Genomic DNA, 27511 nt, shown 5'->3' with positions numbered 1-27511 from the left:
AGCAGGGGCTGGTGCAGCAGCAGGTTATTTTCATCTAACCTCATAGGGTACACAGTTCCAGAGTCATCCTTGGTAGCTTAACAAATTGTTCCTCTTTGGCTTCATTATTATTGTTATGTCAATTACTCTCCAACCATTCAACAGGTTGGCAATCAGCTATTAAACTATATTTGATGAAGTTCTTAGGATTAAAAGATGACAATAAAAGAAATATGTCTTTCTGTTAGCATAAAAGCTCCAGGCTGCAATTTGTTCTTAATAAGAATACAGTGGCAGCTAATGTAATAAACCTAACAATGACCATCAAAGGTATATCCTTGGCGGGAGTCAAAAATATAAATATGGATGAAAACTGCAGTTAAGATAGCGAGCAAGGTCAAATTTAAGGGAGCAATTAGGACCATGTGAAGCTTTGCTCCCTGATTTGATTGAACGGAGATTTAGCCCAATTTGGCAACTGAATCGCCAAATCCAAATCGAACCAGGAGACTGTTGCTCGTAGGTGTTATATGGCTTTGGCAACCTCTTCATCGGTGCCCTGCCCCCCAGTGACACAGGGTGAAACTCTATTCTGGTGCCCCCTAGATGGTCTGGGTGCTGCCCCTTTTCTTTCTTGCCGTGTCTTTGGTGGTGTTGTTGGGGAGGCAGTTCCCTATCGGGGGACCCAGAGGGGTCTCAGCCCTGTGGGTGTCTTCATGGGGCTCCAAACCTCTTCTTTACCCCACCCTTACCACATCCTCAGCCTGGGTAGATGCTGCTCCCTGCAGGTCTTCCCACACTTCCCACCTTGATAGGGTTGGGTCTTCCTGGCTGTCAGTCTTTAGGGGTCCATCCCTCATCTCTGGGGTTGGCTTCCCCTCTCCTGAGAAACTAAACCTGCCTCATCCGGGGTCAAATTGTAACTGAAGAACTCAATGAAAATGACCAGCTTCTGCCAGCAGGTTCCCGAGATTCCCTCTCTCTGGGCCCTCAGTTCCTTGGGGAAGACTTGTCTATCCCCTGTATCTTACTAGTCGTATGTACCGGGAACCGCCCTATGTCCAGCCCTTGCTGGCTCTTTTGGTGTCACCTCCCTGGGACCTGGCTGACCTGTGGTCTCGTTGCTCTGGTCCCTCCAACTGCTGCTGTCTACTCCCCTCTCCTGGGGGCTTGTGATTCCCCATGCTTTGCCTGCTGTAAGGCTGTCTGGGGATGCCTCTGAGCCAGAGGAGCCATCCGCAGCCCCAGTGTCTGAGCTCCTGATTGCAGCCCCTCTGCTTCCCAACGGCATCCTTTGAGGATTCTGCCTTCCAGTGGAGCTCCCTTGCCCCTGTCGGCCCCCGGGGCTGCCCTCTGCCTCACCTGCCTGGGTCCTCCAGTAGGCGCCTGGCTCCTTCTCGTGGTGGCTGGAGCTGGAGGCTCCCAGGTCTGCAGCTGGCATCTTCCAGCTGATGTTCTGCTCCTCCCTCCATGGTGCCAGGTTAGCTGGATTCTCGGCTGCCTTTTGAGCAGCCCGGCCTGCTTGGGAGCCATGACCCCCGCTCATGCTGATACACAGGCTCAAGCAGCTGCAAAACAGCTGAGCCTGCTTTTGCATTTTGGCATTCAGGTCTCCCTCCAGCTGCTGCCCGTCTCTGTTCCCGGGCTAAGTATTGGGGCGCACTGATCAGGGTCTGTGCCATGCTGGGGGGGACTCCTGCCTCCCCTCTCACAGAGACCCTTTAAGCTCTCCTAATTGAATCGGAACCCTCTGAATCTATTTGGAGAGATATGGAAAGATTCATGGAAACCCTGGCCCTGGCCTGTCACAGCTCCATGTTGTCATGGCCCCACCCCTCCCAGGGTCTCCATGGAAACTGGCCATGGGGACTTGGGCAGGAGCTTCTGGGAAATGGAGTCTGCTGTGGATCAAATCCAGCCCATGGGCTGGACTTTTCCCACCCCTGCTCTAGCCTTCATAATACACTTGCCCCTCACCTACTGATTTAACAGACCTGAGACATCCCTTCTAACCTACTGCAGAAGAGGCAAAGAGAGATCCACTACATACCCTTCTCCTCACCTGCCACACATACTCTATGGTGGTGGATCTTCCTGAAGAAAAGGCTGTAAGAGAAAAGACTCCTATCATGAAACAATTATCATGGAACAGTTTCCTCTCTGAGCAATTATTCCAGCTTGTCTATAGACTCAAGAGACATTTTTTGTATGAGTTACACCTGGGTCATGCTTTAAAAGGTGCTCTTCGTAAGACTGAAGCTAGAAACTTATTTTTTTTAATTGAAGGACAGATTCCATGAACTGGGTCCTCAGCACAGATCTATAGTGCTTAAGCATTCATCTGGGCCCTGAGGAGAACTTTGGGTGCCAAAAGACAGGACTTCCCCTGCTTCTGACTGCTAATAGTTATTAGCACCAGGACACTCAAGTTTTAATCATAAAGGAAGTTAGGAGAAATGCCATGGTTTAGATGATAGCAGGTGCAGATGGCTGGCTGGACTAGTACCTGCACCAGTTTGCCAGTAACTATAGTGTTAACTATAGTTACTATAGACATGTTACATTTAATTACAAGTTTTAGTGGAATTCAGTGGCATTCAACTAGGGGTTTAAAAGACTTTCCAACAGAAGATGGTTTGATCTTTGTTGAATGTGTGACTGGGCTAAAGGGAGCTCAGTGGGAAAAACTAGCTTGGCTGAAATTGGATTCCCAGTGGGACATTATTATAAAATGACTTAAGGAACTTATTGTACTACTGCTAAGGAGAAAAAAAAAATCTGTCTATGTAAACAAGTATCAAACCTTTAACTCACTGGAGTTTCCTGTATCATTGTGGGAACATACCAGCTAGGCTGATTACAAGCATCATAATCAGAAGCTTAATAATATACATGTACAATGTACACAAATGTATATCATTGTAAACATCCAGATGCACATGAAAATATGCAACCTCTAACCTAAGCTATATTGTTCCCAGTTATGGTCACTGGAAGCTATAGTTTAACACAGGCTATTTCAATTTTTAATACTAAATCAATGGATGATTCTTCTTCACTAAATTGTTTTCCAGCCCTCTAGGGAAAATATGACACAGTGTAATGCAAGTGTATGGGAAAGAGCACTGAGACTAGGAAAAACATTTAATTAAGCCACCTTTTCTAAAATGAGCTTCTTTCATTTTGACAAATGTTGAAAGGAAAATGTGTTTATACAATTAATATATTACAGTTTATAACTACTGTATTGTGGATCATATTAAGATTATAACCCATGCCATAGGGAATGTATTTAGATCCATTAGATTCTCAGAGATTTGTACTGAATAGAGGTTAAGGGGGAAATGGCAAAATATGATTTATGATGTGACATTTTCTTGTGCTTCTGTGGGGCTTATTTGAGAGAGTGGGATGCTGTCAATTCAGACAACTAGGTCAGCTTCCCATTTAAACCACAAAGAGGAAAAACAACAAAGAGTAGCTCTTCCCCCTCCCCACAGCCGTCCTAGACTGAAATTTATGGCTATAAGCAGTTGCAATCCAGTGGTTTCATCTTTGATTTATTAATAATAGTCAACGATGAGGCACAGTCCTTCTGGCTAGAACAGTAGGTCCTTCTTCCAGCAGTGCACCAGGAACACTCATCCCAATATCAGCTGATCAGTACTAATCTGTCTGTACCAGTTTTTTGGTGCAAGTTAGTCCTACATTCCAGCCTTGTAGACAGGCCACTGTTCCCCTCCTCCATACACTAAGATGTGGGGAGAAGTGGGCACGCTAGAAGGGAGGAATAGGTTGCAATCAGACCTGGACAGGTTACAGTGGATGGTTAGAGGTTGCATGAGAACAGGATGGGGTTCAACACTGACAAGTGCAAGGTACTGCACCTGGGGAGGAAGAACCAGCAGCACACCTACAGGCTGGGGAACTCCCTTCTTGTCAGTGCAGAGGCAGAAAAGGATCTTGGAGTCATTAGTGATGCCAAAATGAACATGGGCCGACAGTGTGGGGACGCGGTCAGGAAGGCCAACCATACCTTGTCATGAATCCACAGATGCATCTCAAGCAGGTCCAAGGAGGTGATCCTCCCCCTCTATGTGACACTGGCCAGGCTACCTGTGGAGTACTGCATCCAGTTCTGGGCACTGCACTTCAGAAGGGATGTGGACAGCATGGAGAGGATCCAGAGGAGGGCCACCCGCATGATCAGGAGTCCGCAGGACAGGCCCTACGAGGATAGGCTAAGGGACCTGAACCTGTTCAGCCTCCACAAGAGAAGGCTGAGGGGGGATCTAGTGGCCATTTACAAACTAGTCAGGGGGGACCAGCAGGCATTGGGAGAGTCCCTGTTCCCCCGAGCACTACCAGGAATTACAAGAAATAATGGGCACAAGCTGGCAGAGGGTAGATTCAGGCTAGATATCAGGAGATGCTACGTCACTGTCAGGGCAGCTAGGATCTGGAAGCAACTTCCAAGAGAAGTGGTGCTGACTCCTATCCTGAGGGTCTTTAAAAGGAGGCTGGATGAATACCTTGCTGGGGTCATTTGACCCCAGTACTCTTTCTTGCCATGGCAGGGGGTCAGACTTGATGATCTGCTCAGGTCCCTTCCAACCCTACCAACTATGAAACCTCCTCTTTTCTTTGCTAGCTTATTGCATTAGATCCCCTCAAATAGTTCGGACACCAAGGATCTGTATCTCGGCTTTACTGTTGAGTAAAGAGAGCATGGCCAGTACATTTTGCAGTTTCAGGCACTGGGAGCAGTGTGATGGGGAACAATAAAAAGCAGTCTTGGGCACTGTCTGATAATTCTTGGTACCGTAGCATCTGGGAAGTTGCTTTTGCTTGTTACACAACTTTCTGCCTGTGAGCTATGGCAGGCCAGTAGTGGGTGCTCCTGTATTGGGCCACCCACCTCACTGTGCCCAACCACCTTTCAGACTCCAAGTGCCTCCCTGGGGGCACCTCACATCCAGCTGACCCCCTTCCTGGAGCACACCCGCAAGCCTGGGGGTAATGCCGCCCCCACCCAGGTTCTGGACTGATCTTGGCTCTGTGCCCCCTGGGAAATACAGGCCTAGTAGTCCTTGAGTGGTACTCGACCCACTGCAAGAACTTAGGGTGCTTCACTCAGTCTGAAGCACAAATAGTTGTCTCCCTTATTCAGCTGAACCAAGGGGACCCCAAGCCATAATCTAGACCCTCTCCCAATAAGTCTCCCATGCTAGGTACAAAGGAGATCTTTACTGGTTACAAGGATTAGGTTTGGAATAGGGTACAGGGCAGAACAATATCAGAGAAATCCCTTAGAGCAAACAGTGGCATGGTAGCCTTGATAACACATCTGTGTTACTGCAAGCTATATATCTAGTTAGAGCTCAAGTAGCTTCCTCACAAGTATCATCTATAGGCAGGTGGAGATTCCCTCTGGAGGCAAGAAGTTCATTGATCATGAGTTTCGAGAGAGAGTTTCAGATGGTCCAGCTTCTCTGAGAGTTCTCATCATGGCTGCTGCCCTGCCTCCAGGGCAGTCCTTAACTTATATAGACCTTATGACCCTATTTACCTGATCCAATGAAGGTCAGCAACTGTTGGCTGCCAGCCAACCAATTTGAAATGCATTACTGGTTGCTGGGTAGACTGAAAGGGTCTCTAGTTCCCACCCTGTCATGATGACATTGCTTAGAACAATAGGGAGTTTAAGCCCCAACCCAGGTGTGTGAGGCCAGTCATGTAGGCAGAGGGAGCAGGTTTCCCGCCCCCTCAGGAATGTATCCAGCTCAGGTTACAACTCAGGGTTATCTGAAGCCAATGGGGCCAGGGGTGTGTTCCCACTGCAGTGACCATGGTAACCAAATTGTCAGATTGGGCATCTGCCTGATAGCAGAGTTGGGGTGAGAGAGATGGCATTCTGCCACACAAGCAACTAGTCTGCCATAAAGAAATTAGTTTCACACCATGAAGGCTCAGATTTCCCAAGGTATTTAGGCACTGCTCCTCTCAGCACTGAAAGGTCCAAATGAGTTAGCTGTCTAACTGGCCCTCAGACATGCTATCTTGATCTGCATGGGCTGGCCCTGACATTCCTACTGCAGGGACATGGTCAATTTACTTACCTATAGCACTGTATGGAGGTAACTACATTTGTTTCCAATTCAGGAGTTAGCTAGCACAGGGTAGCACAAAGTGCAGTAGAAGGGACATATATCCAGGATATGCATAGTTTCCTATCTTTTTTACCTAGATAATGAGCTAGTGCTGTATCTGACAAGCTATGTTTCTCATTCTCACTTCAGCTTCAGAACTCCAACCTGAAAGTGGCAATGAATGAAGAGGTCCTTACTTGAGTGGAAGAGGAAGAGCAAAAGTAGAAGGGAGCATTTCTTGATAGTGTGCATGTGACAGTGTGAGATTCTGGGATTAGTGATGAATTTTGTGTGACCACTGTATTGCCAACCATGCTGCACATCGAAGAGCAGGTTCTGTCAGTGGAGGGTCAGATCAGGACCCTGGCTAGCTCCTCTTTCTGGCATCTCCTGCCTTGCCAGGAGATTGTTTAAGCCAGCTGTTTTTCATTCACGTATTATATTTTGCTGGAATTTGTGAGATTTTGCAGTTACTTGGGCTGCATCCACTGAAAAGAGGATATAAAGTGGGCAACATAAGAGACCATATCATAGGTCAGATACATTTGTGCCGAGAGATTGATAGGATTGATCCCTGAGGACTTCACATGTAAAAACTTGAGGAAGAAATATAATTTCTTCTGACAACTATGATCCGACGAAGAAGAATGGATACATCTATCCTAAGGCCATGTGTAGATGAAATGAGGGGCATGTGTGCATGACACTTTAAAGTGGGCTAAATGCTTTTGTACTGCTTTAATGGTGTCAGTGTTTGTATGCCTCAGTGGCGCATTGCGCATCGATTACAGTTGCTGTAGTAAATTCAGTGGTGTAATGCGCCTTAAATGACTTGGGGTGCAGCAAACTAAAAATCCTCTGAGGAGTTTTAGTTTGCTGCCCTACCAGCTGTGGAGCAAAGCACTGGGCTCCATGCAACTCAGGGGCTCTGCAGGAAGCTCTGAAGGCAGCCTGGCAGTAGTCCAGGAAGGCAGGCTCTGCCCAAAAGAGGAAAAATAAAAAGTGGCAAGCCCGATCTCTCCCTCCCCCCCCCCCCCAGGAGCCTGCCTGCCTGCGCTCCATGGGGGCTTGGTGCTTCCCTCCAGAGCTGCGGTGCCCCCTGGGACCTCCTGAGCCAGGTGCCTGCAGATGGGTGCCGCTGTGGGGGGAGGGGAGAGGAGCCTGCCGTTACTGCAGAGGGAAGCACCAGCCCCTCTGCAGCCCAGGGACCACTCCACCCACTGGCAGCTCACCCTCCCTTCCCTGCTGCCAGAGAGGCAGGGAAGTCAGGTGTGTGCATGACACAGGGGTTTAATTGGCCCTAAATGAAGTGGTGTTTTTAAATACCCACCGCATCACTTTAGGGCCCCCGTTTTGTGTACACATGCCAAGACTAGACCATACACTCCTATTAGGTCTTGTTGTCAAATTCAGAATCAAAGTCTATCAAAAGGAAGAAACAGGTTGGTTTGCAATAACAGATTTATACTTCAGTATAAAACTTAAATAAAATATTTATCACCACATGTGGCTGGAGATTTACAATGATATAGATAGCAGTATCTGCACTGGATAGAACATCTGTTAATTCTTTGATCTGAAGCATATTTCTCTTTGTTCCTGATATGGGTAGGGGAAAAGTTCTGTTCAGCCTTCAGGAATCCTGGAGCCTAGTTACCATACATTTCGTCATTATACTGTCCCGTGAGGTTCCATATAACAACTGCCACCTTTCTAGTAGTATCCCACCAGAACTTACAATATTGATCTTTAATCAATTGGAAAGGTCTGTGTTGAGAAATAGGAGGCACTTCTTTGGAGACTTATCATGTGGGACCGAGACCCTAAAGTTTCCCACTTGGCAACCAAAAGCACTTCCAAAATACTACTGGAAGCTGCTTTGCTACAGCATTTCTTCAAACAAAGCTGGTTGCAGGTGTGTAAATGCTACCATCAGTTGTAGGAATAAAGAAAAGGATGTTTTCTTCTATTGCCATGGTGAATACAATGTTGTGAAAGCTATTCTTCCATCATGAAACTCCATTTCTAAGGGTCTATAACCAGGCCACAGATGTAAAGCATGACTGTAATGGTCAAGTTCTTAAAATCAGTTCAAAGAAAAACCATGTTTGACTGAGTTGTTAAACAGAAATTGGAATCTTTTGATTTAGTATGCTGTTTTGCCCTTTGAGTATAAATTTGCAGCACCACTGTCTGTGATGTGCACAAAGCACTGACAATCTTAAATTGACAGTGTCAGCATTATTAACATTTGTAAACAGATTAGTATGTACACAAAAACGACTTTTAAAAGTCTCTCTTTAAAACTAATCTGGGTTCACATTGGCAAGGTTAATTGGTAAAGTTTGATGCCACAATTAATATGCATTTATATAATATTTCATACCAGTCTGTCAAGTCAACATGTGGAGATGTTTGCTGGTTAGATAAGCAAACATGGACTTTCCTAGCTGACTAAAAAAAAGTTGTCTTAAACTGTTCCGATTTACTGGTTGTTTACACAATTCTAAAGTAAACTTAAATAATAGATACATATGCAAACAACTATTACAATATGAAAGAGTCTAGTAAACAAACACAATGGCCTACCATAATTATTTTTTAGTATAAACTGAGAAGGTAACGTTCAGATGCTGATTAAGTTTAGGATTAAGGCTTGAGTTAAAACAGTAATTGGATATAGGCTTATCACATTAAAGGGTCTGCACAATCAGTGATGATGAGAGAGGACCCATTTGTGTCGCATCATAGGGGATTTGATGCCTGTTGTGCCTTCACTGTGATTAGCATTGTAGAAACAAGTGGGGGCTTAAGAATTAAATGATAATTGTGGTTTGTATTACTTTACATCATAATGTAGTATAAAGCTATTCTTTTATATTTCAAATGAGATAAGGTCAAACAGTTGGCCTTATTTCACCCACCTTAGCAGGTAAGCCAGATTCTCCAAATGTTTTGGATGAAGTTCAATGATTTTGTTTCCTTTTCATTTAGAAAATTGTATAGTAGCTACATCCCAAGGGAACCTGAACAAAACAATCCAGTCTATCTATTTTATATGAATAGAGTCCTAGAAGTAGAGCAATAAAATCCCAGAATAAGGCTCTAATCTTTCAGAAATTTGATTTGAAAAAAATGGTGATTTATTAGGTCAATATGAGTTTTTCTTTTAGTTAGAGGTCTACGACTCCACTCCCAATTCCCTATAATCTAAAGGTGTTATTCAGATACAGATTAACATTTACAAAGAAAATTCATATAATAGCTAGTCATTTGTGAGTGATCTGGTAACCCTGGTTTATTAAGAAGAAATGAAAGGGAAAAATACATCTTTCACACAGTATTACTGACTTCAGTGGTCTTGTGCCAACAATGAATCTGCATAATATGTCATCTGTCACAGACATTCACTTTCCTCCATTGGTGGAGATGTAGGAATTCTAGTCTACTCTCAGACCTACACAAGTGAACTACGGTGAGAGTGGTGTCTTCACAATCGCACTACATATTTATATATCATTTTCTTCAATTATTATTTGTTTACTCTAATTGAGGTTACTAATCTAAGAAACCTTATCAAATATACTGAGAGGTTATATGAGAAGAAAGACGTTAAAATTATTAAAAAATACTGCGTAGTATTGCCTTGCATAGTGTGTGTAGAACACTGAATAAATACTTCTTAGTCATTGAGGAATTGCTGTAAAAAGATACACAAAGTGTCTAGCAATCCCTTGATAAATATTTGCACGAGGGGTGATGCTAACCAAACAAGATCTAATACTTAGCACAGTGATACTTTTATAGGACATGCTTTATTAATAGCTTTGTATTGGTGCTCTGCCTCTCAGGAGAATCCTTTATCCCCAAACCCCTGATTGCAGATTTACTGTAAAATGTAGTTTCCCATTTTTAATCAGAGTAAGGGGAACAAGGTGACACACATTTCCAAAAGCATTACTGGGTAATACTCAACAGCTCTGAAGACACATTTATTGAATACTTCAATGTGGCTCTGAATTCATGCTTATATGGCTGTATTCTTTGTTTTACTTTTGTATATCATGATACCATTCTCACTCACAAAGGCAGGTTCATTCATTACCAGATATGAACAGCCTATTGCAGTTCTATCACAGTGAAAAGAAAGGGCTGTTTTTCCCTAGTTTCACAATCCAGATTAAGCAAAGTATAAAATAATGTTTGGAAATCTAATACAACCAATTCTGTTCTCAGAAGGCCAGTTAGTTATGAAGGGCTAAATCCTATCTTCCCTGCACATGCCTAAGTGGTGCTCATATACTATGTAACTGCAGCTTTTGGCATTTATACAAATTTTAAGTCTCTTTCAACCACTGGCAGAATAAGATCACTGTGCGTGTCTATATGTCAGAACTAAAGCAGTGGCAGTGACAGAGGAGAGGGGTCCTATTTTTAATCTTATAGTCTACTGGTTAGGGAATTTATCTAATAAGCAGGAAGCCTGGTGTTCTAAAGCCCCCTCATCTAGAGGAGGTTTGAACTTGTATCATCTGTTCTTAATAAAGTGTTTTAACTAACAGGGCAGAGGATAGGCAATGCTCAGAGTGCTCTCCAGTCCTCCCTTTGAAGCTGACCCACTGTACTTTGCTATTAATATTTATTAGATAAAATGAATGAACAACACTGAGATAGTTTGTGCCCTATTGGGAGTATGGGCCCATGCCAGAATTTAACACCTTCTCCTTTCCGGGGTACTGGAAAGGAGACACTCCCCCTCTAATTCGTTCACCACTTCTTGGCCCACCTATCTTCACAACCTCCTGCCCAACTTTGAGGAGAGGGATGGAGAGCACTCTGGCAATGTTAGAGCAATTTCCTGGGAAGCAAGATATGTAGGTTCAAATTCCCCCGGATGAGGGAAGCTTCAAATTCAGGTCCCCCAATACTCATGGTTGTGATTTTTCTGCAGCTAACGTGGGCTATAGACAGCAGTTACACATAAACCAGTTTAAGTGATCAGAAATTGGTTTAAACCTGTAATAGAACATAAGTTCAGTGCACTTAAACCAGTTTCAAAATGGCTGGAACTGGTTTGAGATAAACCTGGTTGAATGTAGTATCAGACTTAACCAATTGAGGTCAAACCAGTTTATGGAACTTGTGTCCCAGATCCCTTCCTGGTTTAAGTTAAATCAGAGTCCTCCAGCATCCCAGCATCTCTGCAGCCCTGGGCTGGGCTGGGCCGTCTGTTCCATCCAAGCAGGGTTTGCCCCACCCCTCTTCTCCCTAGTCAGAGCACAATCACTGCTCCCGCTGGCTGATAAAGGGAGTGGGGATGGGAAACACTGGTCTGGAGTACTGCCATGTCCACCTGGCCAGTGGGCAGCAGCCTTTGCCAGGTGTCCCCAGCCCCCACCCCCTTCACTGCTTCAGCAGCAGGAGCAGGGGTGGGGCCAGACCCCGGTAGCCTGAGAGGAAGTGGGGATGTAATCCCCCCATTGCAGGGGAAAGGGCTGCATGGGTACCAATAGGCTTAGCTTGTGCACCTGGGGCCATGGTGCACAAGCTGCCAGTAGCCTGAGGGGAAGTGGAGGGTTTAATTCCCCCATTACAGGCAGCAGGGCTGGGAGGGTGGGGTGGGTGAGGGCACTGACACACAGTGCCCTGGGCCAAGTCCTTCCAAGGAGGGGCCAGCTGACTGTGGGGAAGAACAGGGAGGCGGGATGTGACCTGTCTGTGGGGAGGGGGGGTGTGACCTGGCTGCAGGGTGGGGTGGGGGGAGCTGAGGCTAGTTATGGAGCCCAACTCACTGCTGCCTCCCAGTGTGGCAGCATGGCCTGGGCTGGTGTGGCCCCAGGGGGTGGGGGTCAGTGCCTGCTGCCTCCAGCCCCATGTGCGGGCCACAGTTTGCCTGCAAGCTCCCTGCCCCCTCCCTCTCCTGGCAGTGGTGGCAGGAGAGCAAACTTATTGCGTGGTGGGTGGAGGTGAAGCTCCTGTCATCCACTCCTTGCTCGCGGCCAGCTGCTGTGGGCCAGGAGTGTGGGCAGTGATGGGGGGAGGCTATAGACCACTGTAGCCTGGTATGGCCCAGCCCTGTGGCCCAGGAGTACAGTCTGGTCCAGCCTGGCCCCACAGCCCGAGGGCATAGGCTGTGACTGGCCTGCAGGGCACATGCCGACAGGACAGGACATGGACAGTATGACGACCACAGAGAGACCAATTAGTGATACCCAAAGATGAAGAATCATCAGAGGAGAGAGAGAATGGAAAAAAAAAAAATTCAGAGCAGCAAAGTGTCCCCATGAGGGGACCCTGAGGCTATCAGACAGAGGGCATATCACCAGCCCATCTCACCCACCCACTGGGGGCATCTGGGCATTCTAGAACAAGGTATCTGGGTCATAAGTCCAGTCTATTTGACAAAGTGGATGACCTGGTGAATATTTATGAATCAGATATTATTATTTATATATCATCACTGGTTCGCATGGGCCTGTGTAGGAGTATATCCTAGCAGAAGGATTTGACAATATTAATTACTCAACTAATGTAAGAAATAATTGTAACATATCGAAATTTGTAACAGAAGGGAACCACAGCACGTAATTGGAAAAGACTGCAGCTTTGGGGAGCATGGACATAATCAGTGACTGGTGTTGCTTAGTGCCACAGTGATATAAAGATTTACTCAGTAAGCTGATCGATTGTTCTTAGATAAAAATAACACTTGACACATCTGTTTATTTTAATATAATTTTCGGGGGTGGCATATCTCTTACCTACCCAGAGGTTAATGTCTCTGAACAATGTCTAAACTCAATTCTGACCTAAATTCAGTCATTTTAGGACTGGAAAGAGCTACATTCCTTGAGAAATTGTGGCTAAGCCCGCCTAGCGTGGGCACAAAGTCAAATTTATGTGGAATAATTTAAGACCCATTCATTCCACTAAATGCAGCCATCAGATGACCCTCTTTTTTAAGTGTACTTTATAAAAGATGAATTCTACATTGAGCAAGTGGTTTACTGATTCTCCTTTGGTTACAGAACAAATTAATCCACCTCTGAACTCTGCTTTGCTGGTTTTGACTCCCTCTGCCTGGCAGGTGGGCTTACCTATGATAGTGATTGCTGTGCCATAAGAAAATCCCAACTTGGTCATCATCAGGAATATGATATAGCTCTGACAGAGTTTTCCTTTGAATTTAGGATTGGTATTAGTTTTGTTCAAGTGAATAATTTTATTTTTAGTTGACTTGAGTGGCCAGCTCTGCACTATAGTTTCAATCCCAGGCCACTTCAGGCTACACAGACCAATATGTAGCCATATCAGTCCAGTAGACTATGGGGACTCACCCCAAAAAGGAAGTTTGAAATGCCACTCTCATATTTACAGTTCATGCTCCAGGCTGTGTGTTGTAGATTCACATGGATTGAACACTGTAGTGACAATCTGAACCTTCTCTCTTCTTTCTATCTTGGACCTTGTTGGAATAACCTATGATTTTCCTGTGTGACTACATACATGCATCCACAATTCTCTTAAGCCCTCCACAATCATACATCCTAACTCTGTATACAAAGGAAATTCTCCATTTTTCTCACTGGGCTATCCTTCCAGGGAACTTGACAATGCAAAATAGCTGCCTGGGGGTGATGGCAGATTTGTTTGTCATTGTTGATTAAAATCTTTCTCTACAAGTACTGTAAACAGGAATTCATTCCTTCATTAATTAGAGTCAGTTTCAGTCCATTTGAAATAAGATAACATAACAAAATCTGAGTGTAAGAATTTAAAATGAACAGACGTACTGATAGTCAAGGCTCAAGTTCTATAAGGGCATAAGAATGTGCAACTACAACTGGGGTATCAACAACTTATTTTTCTTTAAATATAAATGTCTATTTAAGCCTTTTCTCAGGTAAATCTCAGCTATGAAGTTATGTATTTTGGTGTTAAGAAATACAATGAGAGTTAGTTGGTGCCTAGTTCCTTGATGCTCCTTAGAAAATCCCAGCTTTAGCTGCTAAAATAAATTATTTTATTAATCAATCATCTTAGAACCATTGATCCCAGGATTCAGAGGCAGTTAAACTTTCCTGGTAGTTAAATTTTCCTGGATAAATGGTTACCATAAGGGCATTAATATTTTATGAAGAAGGGTGAAAAAATTAATGCAGGCAGACCTCACTGATAGAAGCAGTCCCATTGAAGTCAGTGGGACTACTTGTGTCAGTAAGGGTAAGGAGACTCGTTCTTTATGTCTGTACCCTGAATTTTCTGAAGAACTACATCAGGGCATCTAAACTCCTTGTAAACCTGTATTGGAAAAGACATGTAACTGCTCTTCATTTTTTCTTCAATATTTTTTACTGACTCTTCTGATACACTCTCCTGATCCCAAGATTGTGCAAAATGCTTCAAACCCCAAGTCCCAATTAAGAGATTCCACATCATCATCAGTTTGTGCTCCTTTCTGTATTGATCAGAAATAGGGCTGTGTAGCAATTCTTTTACCGAGTGGCAGTGAAACAGTGGCAAATCTTTTAGGATGACAGACACCTGTAGTGTATATTTGATTGTATCAAACTTGGCTGACATGGTAGGAGATGAGAGATATTTTCAAGGTGGGGAAAATCAAAGTACCAGGGAAACCGCACAGTATACAGATGCCTGCATTTTATATTTATCCAGTATATTTGTATGCTGGTACCGATTTCGTCTATAAGCTTTTATCTCCCCCTCTTTATTAAGGCTCAGATTTAGTTATCTTCAGCTGGTATTTAATAGCAACAGTTTGACATGAAGGCTTGTTAATCAGACATCACTCTGTAAACAAGCAAAGCATACACTATATATAGAATACATGATAGGCAATTGTGAATTACAAGGCCACTGAAGTTTTCTTTGGTGACATTATAAACCATGGCAGTGAGTCCTGCATGGATTATGAAGTAACCAGAACACAGAGATTGCATTTGCACCTTTTTGTTAAAAGCTGGGTTTTTCAAAAAACCCAAAATATATCTGTATATAATGTATTTGATGTTCCATTAAATTAAATGGAAGAATTAAGCGTTCTTCTTCCCACCCCCTTTCCTTGTCCTCTTTTTCTTACGTCAGCTCCCATCTCTCTCATAGGCATCCAGCAATACAAATTCATTTGAAAACCCACACAAAGAAGGAGAAGGCAAAAATCAAATGAGCACAAATCTCTGGCTGAGTGCTGCACAAATAAGGAGGCTGCAGGAGATGCATGAAGATTTTCTGGTACATTTTGTGATAATCAGATTTAGCCTCCACTCATAGATTACAGCAGTTAGCAGAGCAGGCTGTATAGTACCTGATACTACATTACACAAGAATTGGTATATCCAGAATCACAGCCCAGCTTCTGTAAATCTTGACCATAATATCTCACCCCTTCTGCTGCCACTGCTAATAGATGAGTTTCTGAGAGAAACTAGGAAAAATCTTGACCTTCCCCCACATGTTCTCAAATCTCCTTCCAAGAGCAGGAGTCCTTTTCATTCAGAAACACTATGTGAGTAGAACCTGCAACCATCATCTATGGAAAATTCTGTAAATTCTTTAGACCCCTGAGTTGTCTGGCTTGCTGGTGTCCAAGTTGTATCCATCAGTACAGCCAAAGGCAGATCATAGCCTACTCCATTCTTGATCTATACACAAACTAGTTTGTTCTTTTGGAGATGGGGCTGTGTAACATCTCCTTCAGGATGCCATAAATATACTCAATTCAGGAGCACCCAGATAAAACAAAAAATTCCCCACACTATAGAATTAACTAAATTGTTTTTGCAGGCATTTTATAGAAAAAAAGAGACAACAGCAATTAAAAAATGCTGGATATCAAAACTTCTTATACCAGTGATTCTCGACCGTACTAGACACAAGGCATCTCTTGGAAAATGCCAGCTCTTAGCGTTCACTTTTTTTTATTGACTTATAGAAAAATAATAGACCATGTCTACTGTTTCAAAGAACTCAGAAATACTACTATAGAGCAGAATTCTTTGATACTATGGATTCCTGTTTGAAATCTCTGGGTCTATCTTGTGAATCATGTGTAGGTGCTTGCACACCTAACGGTGTTAATACTGCATGGCAGCCTGTAGCATGCAGGCTGATAATCACTGCTTTACATGAAGGCAATGACTAGCACTCACCTGAAGAAGAGCTTTACATTTTGCATGGTCTCTCTCAACTTGAAGTTGCTTCCTTGTCTTTACCTGTCAGACCATACAGGACTATGGCACAGACTCTCAGGAATACAGTGTGCTGAGCAACCAACTCATTCATAATTCCCTCAGTTTTGATGTCAAGGAGTCACAATTTAATCACCCAAGGGTGTACCCACTGATATTTCAAAATACACACTGGTTTAAACGCTCCTGTATATACTTGTGCAAGTGCATGGAGTAAAAGAAGGTTGGTGGAGTAAAACTAAAGGCAGATTTTGGTCTATTTAACTTTAAGACATTCCATCTGTTGCAACAAGTTCAAAATAGAAATGGAAAATATGATGTACAGATTACACAGAATGCTCATTAACATTCAATCAAGGTACACATTACATTTCTGATTAAACATCCCCTCTTTTGCAATTAGGAATAAACAATTAAATGAATAAAATAATAATTCCTTCCTTCCTGGTGTCACATACATACATATATGAACACATGGAGTGCCAGTAGACTCTGCCATTGTCCCCTGCCCAGCTAGGCAAGCACATTTTCTGCATAGGTTTTGCTATCCATCTTTCTTTGTTACTAATGTAATCATTTCCAGGATGGGTTTTGTGGCTTTTAAGATACTTCAAACATTTTTGTGGAATTAACACACAAGTTTTAGACTGTGGGAGGAAATGTCTCTGTATCTATATCTCATGTAGTGCTGAGCACCTTATGCCAACATTTAATTATATTAAAAAAAGAAAAAAGAAATAGGATCTTTAGAATTAAAAATGGACCTGAATGAGACATTCAGATCAGAACCTGTAAAGTTCTGGGGAAAATGGATCTCCCCCTGGTTGCCTGGCCCACCTCTATCAGGTGGGCCTGAGACAGAACACTGTATCCACATCACCTCAAACACTGGAGATTTACAGAATAAAATCCCAGGTTTGTAGGTCACCACCCTGTCTATTAAAATGGGAATTGGAAAGATGTATAAAGGTAGTGATTAACTGTAACCATCATGTTATTTTACCCTGTATTAAATCATGGTAAGACAGCACTAACCTGATTTGGAGCCATGTGAGCATTGGAGTGGTGCCTCCACCAAAGACCCAGACTGTGAAGAATGCAATAAGCAGCGTTGTGGTGAACATCATTTGCTTTGGTTGAGATTCTGTGTCCCGGATAGCCAGTGCAAAAGCTATTGCACCACGTAACCCTTAGAGAAAAGGGAAGCAATCCTGGTAACTTCATGTACTTGGACAAATATAATTTTCATTCAGCCCCAATCCTAAACCTTGTCCAAAACAGGCTTTGCCCAGGGCATTTCAGTCTTGATGAAGGTATTCATTTTAACCTTGACTGCAGAACAGCAGCAGATTCTTATTTCTGCTATTTAATTGCCTGAATCCATCTTAGAAATACATGCCACTTCAGGGATGTAAGTTTTGCATCTCTCAGGGACTTTGCTGGACTGGATTTTAGCCAGAGAATTTAATGCACACCACTTACCTATTTGTAACATACACTTCTGTGAGCATGTCAGAACAACTAGTCCTTACTGAGGGATTCAAAACATCTAACTTCAGAGATTTAAAAAAAAAATGAAAAAAGAAAAGCTGTTTGTTGTACCAAAGCAATTCCCAGTCAGATGCATCTCAAGGGACACATTTTTACAATGGTCTAATATTTCACATAAACGAACAAAGAATAGTTATTAGTTATTAAAAAGCAATTATTTTGTGATGGAAGTACACATGTAGGCAGATGTAATAGTCTAACTATGATCCTTCCTGTAAGGGACACTGAAGCACATTTAATTGTTGTTATTAACTCATGAACAATCAGCATTGCAGAATTTCACAACAAAACAACCCTGGTATTTGCATTTTAGTCACATGTGTTTTATAGCCAAACAGTTCTTTATCTCAAGAATAATCTCTCAAATTCAGACCCCTTTGTACATGTTAAGGAGCACCCTAATCCTTTTGTGACTTCAAATGCACCATTCATGGAGTGACGTACTAGTGACCATGACGGATGGGATCTGAATTTAGCCCAAATAAATACCCATTTCTTGCATGGAACCATAAGAAATGTAAATCACTTAAAAATTATGTTCATGCTGAGAACAGGCACAAAAACTGCAGCTAATGAGTAGTTTTCAAAGAAACTTTTAAATGCCTGGAACAGGGGATGCATAATGAATATAGCTTTTTAACTCTAATATAGTATTGCACTTGAAACATTATAACAAATGTGAGATTATACACCCACGAACCTTGAATAAACAGCAAAAGATATAGATGAGGGGAAAACAGCTAAAAGTGAGTCTAAAAAACCCTATGTAGTAAGAAGCAAACAAAATAGGACCTCACAGGGTGATGCATTTATAAGAAGCAGAAGAACACTATTTGTGAGTGTGTGGTAGAAATAATATTTTGTGTTACCACAGTGCTTTGCCTTGATTTTTTTTTAAAGATTTATTTTCTTCCAAGGAAAAGCACAAAAATAAATGTGGAAATGCAAAGAAGAAATCCATGTAGCATATACACCTGTTTGCATTAAGCAGATAAACCTGGTTGCCTATATTAGCAGATTAAACCCGATAACTAAACTACGTGTGAGGCGAGTAAGATATGCACTGGGATAATTTTCATTAATTTCTGATGTTCAACCCTCTCTGGAGCAGAACATGGCAGCTGCTTAACAGAGTGCATAGAAGTGATGAACAATACTTTAAATGGAAAGACACTCTCTGAGGGCCATTTCTGCAAGTTGAATACAGTTACCTCCATTGAAATTTGTCAGTGATGCCAAGATTAATATCTCTGCTTTCATAAAAGTGACACAGATTTGTCCACACCCAGTTGAAAGCCACCTTCAGGTTTATCCCATATATTATACTGGATCACTGGTTTCTTATTTTCTCCAGGAAAAATGTCATCCACTGAACATCAACACAATTTAAGAAATACCTCATGTAAATCTAGAGATAACTGGGCTGCCTTCCATAATCCAATAGCACCTGGAATACCATATGCAGATCTCTTCTCCTTGGTTTAAGGGGATATTAATAATTAATAAGCAGTGTGTTTCACTTCTTGAAGGCTGGATCCGGTGAGTTGTTCATGGCATGCAGGGGAGTGCTGAGTGCCTCCCATTGTGCTTTTCATCTGAGAGTCTCAATATGGTTTACAAATATTAACCATTTTAGCCTTAGCTAAAGGAAATACTCTGGGTTCAAAGGCATAATAATGCCAGGATTGGCAGGCAGAACAGAGAAAAAAGAAATAAATGAATACATCCTAAGAAGTGAAGACTCAGAGGGGAGCAGGGTACATGATTACAGTTTATAAAATACCTTCAAGGTAATAACATAAATGAAGAGGGAGAAATAGCTGAGTTAGTCTGAAGTTAGGCAGAAGGGAGGGAAGAGTGGCAGCCCAGAGACTAAGGCTGTTGATAGACATGAAAAAAATGAAAGAAAACAAAACAATGCTTTATTGGAAGAAGGGCATTAATTCAACCCAACTCCCCGGGGTCTGTATAGATTGTGTGCTTCAGCAGAGCTTTCTGGCTCTTTATCTAATAGCTGATTCAATCTGCTATTAGATAAAAGTGCGAAAAAGGCCTGCTGAAGCACATGATCTATATGGACATTGGGTGAGCTGGGTCAAACTAACTATGTCTCTACTGGACATGTGCTGCACTTGGTGCGGGGGTGTGTCAAACTTAAAGTAAAGCAGTGTTTGTTTTTTTCATGCCTGTAAGCAGCTTAACTAGTTCAGAGAGACAAGCTTTCATAGGTGACAGCCTGTTTCATCAGATACTATACCTGCCTTGCCTTCTGCCTAATGTAAATGAAGAAAAAGGAATTTTAACAGTTGTAGAAGATGAGGAGACAAAGGGATAGCCTGAAGTTTGGGAAAATTTAGATTAACACAAAAATGGGTTGTGGGATCTTCCTTCAAGCCTCATTTATGGTCCTTTCATACAGGCAACCATGCTATACAGTTCTATTTCTGCATATCTTCTATTTCTGTTCTCAGCCTACCCAAATGGTACTACGCTCCTTTGCCTCTTGCCCTGCTGAGGCATCCATACTCCACCATAGTGGGAAAAGGGATTGAATCGTGGACCAGTCATGAGGGTGGGCCAAGTATGCAAATTTTACCTTTAGACAGTATCTCTACTCCACTTCCTATCTTTATCCATAAATGTCCATGGTTTTTGGCTTTTCACAAGGTCCATCTGGTTCCATTCCCATTATCTGCAGTAACTATACCTCCGTAGCCTTCAGTAAAGCCTCTGTTCAAGAAACTTCCTTACAGCTGCCTACAAGATCTTTCCCCAACAGCTTCCTGGTCTGCTTTTTCATTCCCTGACTCAGCTCAGGAAGGAGACAGCCAGCTAAATTGTATATCTACCTTTATCCTTACTGCACTCTAGGCCCTGTGTTTGGTTTCACTGGGCATGTCTACATGTGCAAGTAATGCGCGTTGAATAAACTCTGGAGCTTATTGCTCTGGAGTGTATTTGCATGCAGCATGTGGAGCCTGGTTGGAGCAGCCCGGTTGGAGCAGCCCAGGCTGGTAGGGGACCTGGCAGAGGGTCAGCCTGACATCCCAGGCTGCTCTGACCAGCCTCCATATATTGCCAAGTGGCTGGCTGAGGCACGAGACTGCTTCAGCACAGGGGCTGCCAGTCAGCTAGCCCTGCACTGAAGCACCCTATGTCCTAGCCAGGCAGAGTAGCATCTACACATGCACTGTTACATATGAAAAAAACCCTAGCAGGGTAGTGCTATGGAGTTTATTAATTTTATGTGCCGTAATGGGAGGGCACGAGTAGACGCTGAGATGTTTACTTCACAGTTAATTAGTTAACTTTACGGTAAAGGTCTTGCGTAGACAAGCCTGATGTGTGAGGTTTACAGACCCTATCATAGTTGTGTATTAGGAAGAGAAATCTCATAACAAAGAGCAATGGAGTAACTGAACTCACTGCCAATGAAAATGATTGTAGCCAGTTATCTTAGCTGTCTAAAGACAGCTTAAATTACAGTCCAGAGTTCACTAAGGACAACGAACTGTCCAAAATCAGAGTTGCAACCATATTCCATTTTAAACTTAGTTTAAATCCCCTTTGTTTTTTTATTGGTTTAACTTCTTTGGCCTGAAAATTGCCAGGCTTTCTTTGGCAATTCATAATGTCTGACAAGATAGGTTGTTGCCTAGGCAGGCTCATGTCTCTCTGAACCAGTTAGTTCAGAGGCTGTCCTGTCCTACCTTCTGCCAGGCTTACTCTGAAACCTAAGGGGAAAGAAGAAAATTGGTCAGACTTTTTGGGTTACAGGACATTTAAGATGCTATTTTAAAAATACTTTTGTGATTACTGTCTGCATTCACAAGAACTTGCGTAGCAAGTTCAATATCACTAGTCAGGCCATTTCAAGTTAAGAATACCTGAAAATGGCATTGCTAGAAATTATAATCAGAGGAACATTCAGGGATTCTTCTCACTGAAAAAGAACTTCAGACAGGCCAGGCAGTTCTTAGGAAATTATATGTCACTGAGACAAATAAGATTTCTTTTTATATCCTTTTTTTCAGTTAGGTCTTAACAATATCTACCTCTCTGTAAACGTAGGAGTTGATATCTGACTTACAACAGCAATGTGAATAATGAAGGTATCATGCAGTGGATTTTCAGTACATATATGGGAAATGGGATAGCTGCATGTGTTGCTTCCCAGTGAAAAATAATGGGTGGAGAAGGGTGTTTTATCTTATCTTTGTATAGAGAATAGAACATGATATAATGCAGCCCTCTGCACACAGCAAATAGATGCAGTAGAAGACAGTCAAATCTTGGTTGGGATATGAAGGGTAAGTTGGTGAACAGGAGACTGGTCTGTCAGATGTTTGCAATGCATACTTGATCCTTTGTACACATGTCTAACCCTCACTGAAAATGTATAAATTCTAATACGGTTTAAGAGGGTTTAGATGCTGCAACTATACAAAGTTAAAGCTCCTTATATAAAGTAGGATATGTGATATATGTTTGTTTATTTTAGAGACCACATGACCTGTGAGCATAACAAACTGGTTTCCAATCCATTTGTAACATAGTTGATTCTACAGACAGCATGATTAGCATGTGGCTCCTGGGCAGGTATATGTTCCACTTTTTCAGCATACATCAAAGGAGGAATAAAAGTCGAAATCAAAGCTTTGTCTGCCAGATGAAATTTAGGGAGTTTGAAATTTTGAAACCTCACAGATTTGACCTGAATCTGCTTCCACTGAAATGAAAGGTACCTTCCATACTCCCACCCATCCCTGCCCTTGACTTCAGCTAGAATAGAGTTAGGCCAATTTTGAGGACTTTTGAAAATCTTACCCTTAGACTTTGGTAACAACAATGGTCATCTCAACATTAGCTGTGAATGAACTTCTGCTGTAAATGGTTTAAATAGGTAGGACAAGGGTGTGCTCAGCACTAATTCAGAAACTCTGGTCAAGGTTAGTTCATGGTACATACTCTGTTTTTGTCCATGAATACCGTTTACCTTTATTTCCAGTGAGAAATCAGTGATGAAACTGAAAGTGATATTTCTTGTAAAAGCTCTAACTCCTGTACTAACGGATCAGCTCTGTTCTAGCTAAGGAAAACAGCAGCTTATATTTTATCCCAATAATTCAGATATATTGATTTGCTTCCTTTCTAGCTTATTTAGCTCTTGAGGCCATTCTGCCTCAAGATGAATGAAAGCTTCTCTGTCCATCTGTTGGGTATTAGTCAGAGTTACAGTGAATTGCTATTTTCTCTGTACCTTGGTGAAAGCTTTTGCAGCTGTGTTTTGTCTGCTGCCCATAAAACAAGTCTTGTACTTATGCAACAAAAGTCCAAAGCAATTCAATTGATTAGGACACCCTTACTTTTGTAAGAAGAGACTAGTTCTTAACATATACAATCAAAGTATTTAATATATACATATTATTTATTGGAAGGGTTTTACTTTTCATAACTTTGATCAGTCAGTACGTTTTATCACTTCCTCGCTACATAAGTCCAGGGGAGCTCATTCAGTCAGAAAGAAAATCTGTAAGCAAGTATTTGAAGAGACTTTCCTTTGTCATCCCTTAAAGTTTCCCTGCAGTGACAGCTGGTTCATATCTCTTTTGCTGCCCCTTGCCCCTTTTGGCAGCATGGCTCCACAAAAGCAATACTACCAGCTTCTGTCTGTCACTGGGAACTCCTTCCCTTATATAGAAGGAACTTCAGGGGAAACCTAACACAAGCCAAAGCTTGTCTACTTGTTCTACACAAACTGCATAGGAATGAAGTAGGATGGTTTATATTCAGCTGGATCTATTCCACTCCTTGTTAACACCCTACATGAACTTCACAACTCAGAAAATTATTTGGGGGTGTGCCTCCCCAGCAGGTAAGTCCCACCTGGCCGGGGCCCCACTCAGTTTACCCCTGCTCCTGCCTCTGCAGCACTGTGCCTCACTGCAGAGGCCTCAGTCTAATCCCCGCCCCTTCCCTCCTTCACGGACTGACTAGCTGGGCTGGGATGTGTGCGTGCATGCACATGGGCCCTCAGCCCCCAACCCCAGCCTTGGATGACTCCAAAAGGCTCTGAGATCTACCGGTAGATTGACATCTGCTGGTTGGTGACTGCTGTTGTACAGGTACCTATCTCCTCCTCTTCTGTATGGGATGGGATGGGGAATTCACCTGGGTACCATCTGTAAATGGATATAGGAATTCAGAACCTCCAGTGCTCTCACCTCTTCAGTTCAGTGCCCAGTTTACCCTGAGCTGAGTTTACCCCTAATTGGTGGAAATCACCATAGCTCCCAACATAAGCTTACTAGCAGTTTTTCTCCTCCCCATTATATGTACGTGTATAAACCAACATGGACACAGATGCCCTTCCCTTTATCTTTTCTTCTACACATTGTCTTTCTCTCCCAAACCTCATTGATATGTCATGTCTTTTATCAATAGACCATAGTTAGAGAAGCAACTGGACAATCTTGCCTCTGCAGCACTGTCCTACAAATCTCCTACTGGATATACTAAGACTAATAAAGAACTTAACCCCCCACCCCCCATATCTTTAACTCTTCTCCCCTCCCCCCCCGTATCTATGGGCAGTGCATGTGCATATTGCTTATATTTTAGTTTAGTACTTAAGTAGTGCTTGGCTGACTCCAGTGGCAGTGGTACCCTTTTAACACCCAAGAAACAATTGAATAAATTAATAAAAAGCACCAGATCTGCTTGATCTTTTTCCTGTTGACCTTATAGCAAGTTAAAAGCTGCACATCTGGATCTAAACTTGAAATGAGTGTATGAAATATAAGCCTTGCTCCTATTTAAACCACTACATATTGTTTTTTATGCTAGGACTGAGGATTCTGGCTCTTTCCTGTCAGCTGATGCTAGAACTAGGAACCCCATGACAAGCTTATTGTTTATTATAATAGTTCTTGACAGGTTTTGAATCAGATTGGGTTTTTAAATCTACTGGAACTAGATTTGCCAGGAAATATGATTAAATGTAGTTTTAAAATAACATTCATCTTTCTTAAAATGTGCAGCTATTTTTTATATTTCTGAAAGTGATGGCTCATACAAAGCATATCTAATACTGCTATGCTATTCATTGCAAGCCTGATTCTTCCACCTTTATTTGTGCCCATTCATTTTTTACTCCTCAAGTAATCCCACTGGAATCAAAAGGATATCAGAAGGGCTACTGGCAGAGTAAGACATCCTTATCTGTGATAGACATAGGTGAATCAGACCTGTTATTATTTGCTGTAGCATTCAAAATTCCTGGTGGCCTAAAAGTAACTGAAAGGCCATTTAAAGATATCTTTTAAGAAAATAAAACATTTATTAAAAAATCCTTTTCTGGTTATTTTAAGGCCTAGATTTTGGAAGCTTTACATATTGATATTTGTAGTTCTCAGCTAACAGATTGCATATATCTGTCTACACGTTTGAGTTCTCATTTTCAGCTGCTGGCTGCAGGCTATCTTTCTACTTCTGGTTTTGTGGAGAATGAGATTGGATGAGAGAATAAGGAACTGTAAAAACAATATGTAGTGGTTTAAATAGGAACGGGGCTTATATTTCACACATTATACATAATACACCTTATTTCATATTTAGATCCAGATGTGTAGCTTTCAACTTGCTATAAGGTCAACAGGAAAAAGATCAAGCAGTTCTAGTGGTATTTCCTAATTTATTCCATTGTCTCTTGGGTGTTAAAAGGGCACCATTGCCACTGGAGTCAGCCAAGCACTACTTAAATACTAAACTAAAATATAAGTAATATGCAGATGCACTACCCATAGATATAAGGCGGGGGAGGGTTAAGTTCTTTATTAGTCTTAGTACATCCAGTAGGAGATTTGTAGGACAGTGCTGCAGAAGCAAGAATGTCCAGGTGCTTCATTAACTGTGCTCTATTGATACATGACTTGACATATCAATGGGGTTTGGGAGAGAAAGACAACGTGCAAAAGAAAAGATAAAGGGAAGGGCATCTGTGTTCATGTTGGTTTATACACGTACATATGATGGGGAGGAGAAAAATTGCTAGTGCGCTTATGTTGGATGCTATGGTGATTGCCACCAATTAGGGGTAAACTCAGCTCAGGGTAAACTGGGCACTGAACTGGAGAGGTGAGAACACTGGAGGTTCTGAATTCCTATATCTATTTACAGATGGTACCCAGGTGAATTCCTCATCCTGTCCCATACAGAAGAGGAGGAGGAAAGTAACTATTTTAAAATCCTTCATTCCTGATCCTACTTTCATTGAAAGTGCCAGGGGAAAATGGGAACCAGCAGCCAGAAGTAAATGTACTTCCTGACGTGAGTCAGGAGGCTGGTCATTAAAGAAACCTGGAACCCTTCTTTGTGTCACTGATCTGAATGCAGTTCAAGATGGTTGCCAACAAAATCTCTCATCATATAATTCCCACATACCTGACTATTTAAAATGAGCAGATGGCATGAAATTCAGTGCCTTGTGGATGAGTGTCCTTATCAAATGCACACATATGAAAACCCATGAACACACACAAAATCTACTTGGCATTAGTTGGCACTCTTACTGGCATTTTTTAGGAAAGAAGCTGATTGAGCGTGAAGACTAACTACTATCTTTGCCCTAGAGACATAGTCCTTTCAAGTCAGAAGTGAGACGTATTGATTGAGAAATTTGGGGAAACTCGCACCAAGGCCAATTCTATTCTACTTGTTCTGTGGACAAATAGACAACTGCATATTCAGGCCTGTCAATCAAGAAATGTTATCTGGCAAAATTAATGCAAAATACTTTAATATAAAAAAGCAAAGTGGTGGGGATGGGGGAGCTACTAGCTCTGACTTTCTTGATGTTTTGGAAGAATATTTCAAAACATGCATGAAGTGTAGCTTTACTCTGTAAGACTCTTTTACAAAAAGCATTGTGGGTTTTTATATATATATATATATATATATATATATTCCCCCCCAATGGTTAAATGGCCAGTTTATAACTGAAAATGCATTTCTAGATGTCTGGCCTGTAAACCCTCCCTGGAATCTGAGAGTCAAGGTGAGATATTCCTATCTCATGCATGTCCAAAAATAAAGTCTCCATCTGGAGTTTAATATATACATTGGAACTGAACTCAGCTTCCTCTCCTGAAGCTGTTTTGTTTCTACAGCGCTAATAGGAGTTAAAAATCCTGAATTCTGTAAATAAAGTAATCAGATATCACACTATATATATTAGGGTTACCATTCATCCAGGTTGTCCCAGACATGTCCTTTTTTTGGATCCTCTGACCTCCATCTGGGCAGTTTTTTGAAATCTGAACAAATGTCTGGGATTTTGCTCTGCTCTGCCAGTGGGACCAGGGGGAGGGTGATTAGAGGCAGGGGACACCATGTATATCTGGGTGCGTGCACACACACATGGCCAGCACGCACCTGGTAGAATGGTTGAAGCAGCCTCAGCAGCTGGATGCAGGTAAGTCTATGGGAAGTGGGGGTTGGAGGGCCAGGGCTTGGGGACTGTTGAGGGGCGGGGGATGTAGAAGAGATTGGTGTGTGAGGAGGGTGGATGCCTGCCAGCATTAGGGTTCAGCATTAGTGTTCAGGCACTAGGGCTGTGGGGGAAGC

The 27511-nt window shown here is 42.3% G+C and overlaps 1 protein-coding gene across 1 annotated transcript in view; it reads right to left on the bottom strand.

Moving 5' to 3' along the window:
* SLC9A9 (solute carrier family 9 member A9) overlaps window positions 1-27511 on the bottom strand; it is a 413235-nt gene that overhangs the window by 148430 nt on the left and 237294 nt on the right. The window contains exon 12 of the mRNA XM_025208443.1: window positions 17372-17525. Coding sequence (XP_025064228.1) covers window positions 17372-17525 — 154 coding nt within the window. The remainder of the gene's footprint in view (window positions 1-17371; window positions 17526-27511) is intronic.

The sequence above is a fragment of the Alligator sinensis genome, unplaced genomic scaffold, assembly GCF_000455745.1.
Source record: "Alligator sinensis unplaced genomic scaffold, ASM45574v1 scaffold846_1, whole genome shotgun sequence".
NCBI lineage: Eukaryota > Metazoa > Chordata > Crocodylia > Alligatoridae > Alligator > Alligator sinensis.
Note: the sequence above shows the minus strand (reverse complement) of the source record. Positions and strands in the feature narration are given on the sequence as shown.